The sequence below is a fragment of the Corylus avellana genome, chromosome ca5, assembly GCF_901000735.1.
Source record: "Corylus avellana chromosome ca5, CavTom2PMs-1.0".
NCBI lineage: Eukaryota > Viridiplantae > Streptophyta > Magnoliopsida > Fagales > Betulaceae > Corylus > Corylus avellana.
The window spans coordinates 728,773-737,727 of NC_081545.1; the positions used below are offsets into that span (position 1 = coordinate 728,773).

The window sequence follows — 8,955 nt, forward strand, 5'->3', positions numbered from 1 at the left end:
CTTTTTGAAAGCAAATTAAAGCAAAAGTAAGATGTTAACAGCTTTCCATCGTAAAGAATTGACCTTACATAATTAAACTTGTTGGCAATTGATTGTGCTTTAAATGTATCTGAACAGAGTAAGTCAATTAGAATGATTTAAGATCAGCGTTGAGTTGTCTTCTGAACCCCACAGAATAGTTCAAAAACATGAACAAAAAGATGAGGATATATCAGTAGAAAAAGAAATGGAAGTGGAATTCCATCAATTGGCAATGGCCTTCAAACTTTTAATACTTTAATGTACATTAAGAGAAAACAAAGGACCATAATACACTTAGTGCCTTAATGGGTATCCAAAGTTTGGGAGCAGAAGCTTTCACAATGCACAACAACATAACAAAGTAAAAGAAAGATAAAAGTATGCATGACATCCTAAATTCAACAAAATCCATGGCGGATCAAAAACTTCAACAGTAAAAGTTATTTATCATGACTTCAAATTAAACACTAACTCAAGCTTCGATCTCAAACCTTGAACACTTGATGGAGCCCATGGAGATGTCAATCTCAATCAAGTTGTCTTCCTCGTTCATCTCATTTATATCAGAGAAAAGCTCCATCAGACAATGTGGCTGGAAAAAGGATTCAGGCGAGAAATCTGCAGCCACTTTCTGCTGCTTACTAATTACCTTAGGCTGCTCTTCTGTATGACCAACATATTGCCCACTTGGAAGAGCAATTTCAATGAGGCTTTCCTCGTCAGAAATTGAACCATCCGATTCCTCACTTGTTGATAAGCGATAGATGCCTTCACTCTCTGATAGCGAATCAGGTGATGTGACAAAATATTGAACTTCTTGGTCTTCCTTCTTTTCTGACATAGATTCACTTTCAGGCTGATCAGGTTCTGACACAACATCTTCCATTTGCGATGAGCTTCCTCTGCTTTTTGAGAATGTAAAGTAAACAGTAGACAAGATGATCAATACTGTAGATGTAAGGAGCACGGAGGAGAACCCAAATCCCAAAAAACCAGCAGAAATCAGCAATGGAGCAAGAACAGCAAACCATGGAAGTGGGTTTCTTCTAAAGCAAACCATTTGGTCTTTAACTCTGCTTTCCAAGTTCATGAATTAGAAAAAAGCCTAGCCTACTAATCAGTTATCCCGAGAAAAGTAATTATGCACGAAAAAAGCAATCACTTTCCCTTTTATCGAACTTCAAGAACAGTAGCTGAGATCAATGGAAGACAAAATGGGTGGAAAAGATCAACCTTTTACTTAGAAAAAGGATTACGCTAAATATAGATCAAGGACAGATGAAAGAACAGAACAGAACACGTCATGAAGATATCATAAAATTAGATTGATGGATCTTCTATAGATTGAGAAAGCAAATACAGCTAGGAGGATAAGGTGTTTTTGCAGATAATACAAAGGGAAATCACAATTTAAAGCTCCACTGCTTTTCTTGATTGTCTATATTTAGAAAAGACAAATAGCTAAAAAGGAAAGATTTTTATGGGACTCGAACATGCAGAATCTGCAGATTGTATTAATAGGCAGATGAAAAAGGAATGAATAAGGAAGAAATCTGTACCAGCCCAAGCTGCTGTGCCTAGAGATTTGATTAACAGCTGTGCCTGCACCGGCTTGCACAAAAGGGAAAAGATAAGAAATTTGTTTTTTTTTTTCCTTTTCTTTCTTTTAAAACTAGTAAATTACATAGTTGTTTCTCTTATCACAGACTCACAGTTTCCCAAGCTCCATTGCTCCTAAAAAACTGGGGTTTTGCTTCTTAAAACCAATCAGGCGGTTTTCCTCTGCAGCTGATTCTCTTGAAAAACCCAAAACCTGTGGTTTCCCACTACTGTTTATTAGTCTCAGAGCATGGAAATTTGAGAAGCCATGTGCACATATGTGAGCTCACCACATGGCACTTCCCCTCCAATTTCAATGCAGAAACAAGAGTCGACAAAAGAAAATAAAAAAGACCACGAACAGAAGAGTAAAAGGAAAAATTATATTATTTTCTCACAACCATACCAGAAGCTTCAATAAGGTACATCACCCAAAGACTCATCGTTTACTTATTTTCCACCAACAAAAAACTTTCTTTTACTCAAAACCCTCATCTGATTGACCCAAAAAGACCAACTTTGTGCAGAAACCAAATTGTTCCAAGCAATTCTGTGCCATTAGATTCAAACCATCATTAATATATACCTCAGCTGGCCTGCCAATGGGGACCTAAAAGAATATCAGCTCTTTTGCAGCAAATTCAAGGGAAGACTGGAGCCCAGGATCAGAAGAAGGAGGACCTTTTAGTAAAATTTAGAAACTTTGCTGCAATGACATCAAAACTTCATATGCAATGGACAGAAATTGGTATATATTATTATTCATGATCTTATAGAAAACCAATAAGTCTGTTACTTATCTCATAGACCAAATCCTTTGAAGAAAGAATTAAGTATTAAGTTGTAATTGTATCCCACCTCTTGTTTTATATTAATTTTTCATTCGTATTAGGGAAGATTTCACTTACCCCATGATACTTCTGCACTTTTGTATTCATACATTTAAAGTTTAAAACACGAGAATTTTGAATTTTTTAAAATCTAAGAATATAATTACAAAAATGTAGAGACAAGCTTGATTATTATTAAGTTCAAAAGATGTGAGCATAGATAGAAGAAACAAAAGAAGAGCTACATATTTTGTCATTTAAAAACTCGGTGACAAACATAAAGCAGAATATTCAAATAAACCACTTCACCTGATAAAAACCAAAACAAATGTCTGTGTTTGACTTGGTTTTTATAATTACTCAATGGTCATACACCCAAATAAACTTTTTCATAATCATAATTACCCTGAATAACAAAAGAATAGGAAAAATTAATTAAACAGCTATATTTTGCTCATGGTTTTTGTCTTTTGGCCCTCTTTTTGTAGTAGTGCTCTGTACGTTGTCAGTCAATGCAGATGTAATTAACATCAGTTAAATAAATAATATGAGTTCTAGATGAAATGGTTGAATGATAACAATAAATATATAAAATTATATATATGTGTGTATGTAGATCTTGACATTAGGGCATGTAGATATAGGGTTAAAAGTTTTAGCTATAAGCAATGCTTTTTGCTTTCAGGATTGCGCCACTAATGATGGCTTCAAGTATGCTTTAATTAACACAAGGGCCATCTGTGTGTTTTTTTTTATACCTACCAAAAAGAGGTTGCCCCCACTTTCCACCATTGCTGGTGAAACGCAGTGCCAGAGGTCGGCTCAAATCCAATGCCTGGATTTCTCATTTTCTTGATGCGTGTCTACAACGGCCTCCCAAAGCGTCTAGCACATGGGCCACTCTTCCACCACTGCTTGAAATGATGTTGAGGACTGAAGGATTTCTATATATATATATTTTAGCTCAAGTTGCTCTTCATTTATCATCACATACATTTTTCTTCTTGGTGATAGGGCCAACAAGAAAGATGTAACTCAATGAAGACCAGTTTTTTAATTTTTTATTTCATGAAACAGTCACTAGGGTTTCTCCTTTTTTTTTTTTTTTTTTTTTGTAGGGTGAATGTGGCAAATATACATCTAAAGAGAGATAATGGGAATTTCGCATTAACAAAATGTATATTTTCAGGTAGGGGTCTACAAGTGATAACGGTTAGTGGTTAGGGTCTCTAACTTCAACAATCTTATACGGATATCAAATTTTAGTAACAGCAACTACATTGCCTTAGAAGGTTTATGGTTTTAGAATAACCTCCGATTAGCGGTTATTAAAACCAAAAATCGCACTGCATAACCGCTTTGTACATAGGTATGGCCATTATGGACTTATTTTGATGTTTTAGGTCTATCTTATGCCTCCTTTTAGGGCATATTATAAATGATATAAAACGCCAATACAAAATCGTTTTGTGATATTATTATTTTTTATATATATAATAAAGGTAGGCAGTCGGCAGCTTTTTTCAACAACCTATAAAAGCGGTTATATATGTAATTAGTGATTATTAGGTGGTTAATAATCGCCTGCTTATATTCACTTTTATTTTTGGGAGTTTTTGTTTAATAAAAATATTTTGATGTGACGTAAAAATGAAAATTATTTTTAAAGTTTTTTAAAATGACACTCTTTTGTTAATGATGGATGAGTTCAACATTTGTATGCTAGTGTGGTATAATACTATAATTAGAGCTAGTATTCGATTGTAGAGATATAAAGATATTCTATACAACCCTAAAAAATAAAATTAAATATAACTACATGTACACCAACCTGCTCTAGATAGATGATACTATTTAATAGAATAATCTGAATTAAAATCAAAATCCTATACAAGAATCTAGATTACCATCAATACTTTTCTTTATTCCTTTTTATCTGCTCCAGTCCAGTAATGTTATTACATTACATTTTCAAGCTTAAACTTAATTAATAGAAAGCAATAATATCACTCAATTTGTGGAGTGCGTAAGCACTAATTGTTTCATCCTTCCAAACTATATAATTAATTTTGTGATAATTGGGATTCGAAATAAGAACCAAAAGGAATTAATTAAGTCAACTAGCTTTATTGTTTATCTTGTAAGAAGAAAACTGATCAATATTAATTAAGAATTAAAAAAGGAGCTTCTTCATACAAACTTATTCGTCCAAGAGAGTAAATGCTTCCTTAGCTAGCTTAATTATGAGAAGCTCCGTTCGCCTCCCTTCTAACATGAATCTCATGCCAAACCTGAAAATTATTCAGAACAATTCATTATTTCCTTTTTCAATGCCTGCACAAATCATCTTCTAAATCCACCTTTTGCAGCCCCAGATCTCTACCGGAGCTCTCAAAGCCGTCGACGCCATCCCCTTTGCAACAACCGGATCAGTTGGTCATCGTGGTTTTTATTAATTTGCTATACATAATCAATCCATATCCAATTGAAATTACTGGTGTATATATATATATATACTTAATTTTAGTATGCAGTGCTATATCCTCTATCTTAATTAGGAGATTAATTAACATAAATACAAATATATATAGTTTGGTAATGAAAATCCTCCTAGGAAACAAGTAAATATAGCTAAGGCAATGAAACGAAGATAATGCCACATGTCGGCCAATTGCAGGTGCTAGTTGCAGATAAAGCAGTCCCATAAACACAAAAGGGATCGTATTTTTCTCTATATTTTGACTACAAGACAGACAAACTTAACATTATTCCACAATTTATTTAATTAAAGATGTTTTCGAGCTCTGACTTAGAGAAATTTTTTCTTGAAAGAAGCATGCATTGAGATCAAGAAATCCAACCGTTGTTGGGGAGTGTAACTTAAGGAATGTCCACATATCGATTGATGAGAATTGGAGGGGACCATATCTAAGTTTTGATGAATGTTTCATTGTAATTGTAGGACTATGGATAAAATATATATAGTCTGACTTTGAATCTAGAGCTAAGACTTTTTCTTTTTCTTTTTTAATTGGGATTCCCTATTTTCATTACTCAAAATACATGTACAACTCATACAACGTTAACATGACTAATGCAATAGGGAATATGCTCTTCACCAAATTGGATATCTCCGCATGCTAAAGCCTTCTTGGCTTATGTGCATGAGCAGCTTCATTGCCTTCTCTTTTAACATGACAAACCTCTCAAGATTGTAACTTTTGGAGCAGAGTTTTCGCTAATTGATTACGTGACCATAGCGACTCCAGTAGCTCCCTTCCATCCTTAGGGATTTGACAATCTCTAGAGCATCGCCTAGGCCTTCTAGAATAATCTGGAGCTAAGACTTTAATTACTATAAGTCTTCAAGAAAAATTTAATTATGTAATGGGCAATAATGAGGACTTGGGTTAGAAATGGTCCATTTGGACCTCTTCCTAATTAGGTTAACCATCTAAGGACTGTATCTCACTCAATGAGCCTAAACGAGTATACTTCGTACACTCAACTCTTCAAGTTTATTTAAACCTTGTTTTTGATGAAATTTGTGAGAAATTACTTAGTTTCATGGAATACTTTTAACGTACACCACCTAAAGGGGTATTAAATGGTTCTCTTGAATGTTAAATCATTTTTAATCATGATTAAAAATGCTTTAACATTCAAGAGAACCATTTAATATGAGGTTTTTTGCCATAGAATTGAAGTTTCTAACCTAACCCAAAAGCTATGCTCATGCCCCTCCTTTTTCTTTTAAAAAAAATATAAAAACATTTTCACAGCATTTAACAACGACTAAGGGCTTTAGGCATAATATCTCAAATCATTTTCATGAAAGAGCATCATAATTAAATGAGCCATTATGAAGTTCTTCTTTTTTAATGGTCAAAAGAAACAACTCTTTGCTACAAAAGAAACATATATATTTTATGATCCAATCAGTAGAAGAATCTGTCAATTCCTGTTCGATCAAGGCATCACATGTATTGCTCAAATGAATATTGTTGCAATATTGTACAAAAATCCAAGGCGTTTGGATGATCGATGCCTTAGTTGAACAAATTATCGCAAGTCTCGTTTGAACGAGATTTAATCTCATTCGAACGATATCGCGATAATCTTTTTTTCTTTTTTCTTTTTTTCAATTTTTAGTACGGTTATGACTATTCTCTATTTAAGCCTAATAACTAGGACTTCTTTGGCCACAATTTATGTTGTATTTTCATTCGTTTTCAATTAGAAATGCTCAAAGGTTGAGTTTTGTTCTATTTTGCTTCAATTATTTGATTTTGTTATTGGATTTAGTAAGGTTGTTAATCTTTTTCAATTAGAAATGTTGTATTTTCATTCGTTTTCAATTAGAAATGCTCAAAGGTTGAGTTTTGTTCTATTTTGCTTCAATTATTTGATTTTGTTATTGGATTTAGTAAGGTTGTTAATCTTGCGTTGTTTGGTTTTGCAATCCACCACACCTACACTACATCAAGCTACTTTTTTTTCACTCATAGCTAGGTGGTGCATGTTTTGCATGAAAAGGTTCATGATCCCAATGAAAGAAAATTAGCAAGGGCTGACTCAGTTGATTAGGGTTAATTAAGGGTATGGAAATTACTTTATTAATCAAAATTATGTTAAGTTGAAATCGCAAAATTTTAAGCCTATTGCCCCATATGTCATGTGTCATAGATTAATTTATTATTTTTTGCAATGAGTGATTAATTACTTTTTTAAATTAAGTAAACTACCAATTAGCTATTTGTCAAAACTCCAAACCACAAAGACTATAAATGCATTAATTCGATCTTTTACTCAAAATATAAATTTTTGTGACATGTCCACACAAGGGAAGGGGCCCCTTCCCTTGTGTAAACATGTCAAAAAAAAAAAAAGAAATTAAGCCTACTGCCCCAAAACTCAAAATATAAATTAAAATATATATCTAGTTCAAGTTAGATGGGTCCCAAATATAGAAAAGGATCATCGATCTCCATTTCAAATCTCTTTCATTTCCTCCATGTAGTGCATTTTGAAGGATATATAGTGTATTTAGTGCACTACCATCATTAAAATTTTTGGACAACACTACTTTTTAAAATGCATAAAGGAAATTGAGGGAATTTAAAATGGAGAGGATCATTTTCCCCCAAAATATTGGATTGAAATCCCCTAGCTCTAGTTCTCTCTCTTTCTTTGATCAAATCCCTTGGTTCCTTTTTTTTTTTTTTTTTATTCTTTTTTTTTATTCTTTTTTTAAATCTAGTTCTAGGTTAGATGGGCTCCAAATATTGGATTGAGATCCCCTAGCTCTAGTTCTAAGTATTCCAAACCGGCCAGCACGAAAAGAGACATAACCTTACAATATATATACATATTGTTTCTAAGCAAGATATAATTTCATTAAGACGAGAAACAATAAAGTACAAAAAAGTGGGGATGAAAAGAGGAAAAAAAAAAAAGGAAAGGAAGGGAAGGAGGGAAGGAAAGGACACTATGCTTCTTGCTAGGGAGCGGCAAAGGAAAAAAGGGAAAAAGGAACTCTACTAAGAGAGTGGGATGTTGTTCACAAAGAGGTGGAGGTAGGGACGGAGGAGGAAGGGGACTGGTATAGGCCATGCCTCCACCCCCCAATTCCTAAGAAAAAATACATTAAGGTAAATAATAATAATAATAATAATAATAATTTCAGCCTACTAGTCGATCCCTAGCAACAAATGTTTTTAGCCCTCCTCTGCTTATAATAGTTTCTGGCTCCGTCGGTGGGACAAGGGAAAAGCTTTTCTCTCAAGTACTCGTATATAACTTTTTGGTCTACCATGAATAGCTTTCCCACGTCTTTATGTTTATTTGACAGATGATGAATAATTATGAATACTTATGAAGGCTACTTTTGGGGACAGCGAAGTGAAAAACCAATACTAATACGAATTGATGAGCATCCATGAATTAAAAGATGACCTTGATCAACAGCTTCGTGCAAATTCTTCTTGCAAGAAGTAGGTGCACCCTGCTTAAGACAGCAACCGAAGAACCACTGAGGCCAAAACGTACTGATTTCTGGTGCAATGTAGTTTTATCGATCTGCTTGTGTTGTCGTGAGAAACAACATTTGATCAAGAATCAGTTGGTCGCACATCTTGAATTCAGAGAACATGCAAAGAGAGAAGGAAAGTCAAGTACGAAGTGTCCCGTCAAATTCCGACCGAGTCATTTCGATATTGCTTAAGTTATTAGTATTGGGGAAAGAAGGACGAAGGAAATGAGCTTAAAGAATTCTCAAAGAAAAAGTGTTTGCCTAAAATGGTGGGTCGTACCTCGTGAATGAGTCACTTTCCTTTTCTTTTTTAGTGTCCCACACTCCGTTACGTGAATGTTCCTTAGCTCTCAAGAATAAAGGGGCGTTAAGAGTACTCTAGGTGACAATGGTCCGAATTTGCTTGTGCGTCCGTCCATATGCACTTGGCCAGGTTCAGTCGATCCATAAAACTCATAAAAAATGAGCTAACTT

At 34.1% G+C, this 8,955-nt stretch overlaps 1 protein-coding gene across 1 annotated transcript; it reads right to left on the reverse strand.

The window, feature by feature from the left end:
- Nucleotides 1-260: 260 nt before the first annotated feature.
- On the reverse strand, nt 261-1,789 carry LOC132183117 (uncharacterized). The gene has a single exon (XM_059596515.1). The coding sequence runs from the start codon at nt 1,109-1,111 to the stop codon at nt 494-496; it is 618 nt and encodes a 205-aa protein (XP_059452498.1). The 5' UTR covers nt 1,112-1,789; the 3' UTR covers nt 261-493.
- Nucleotides 1,790-8,955: the final 7,166 nt, after the last annotated feature.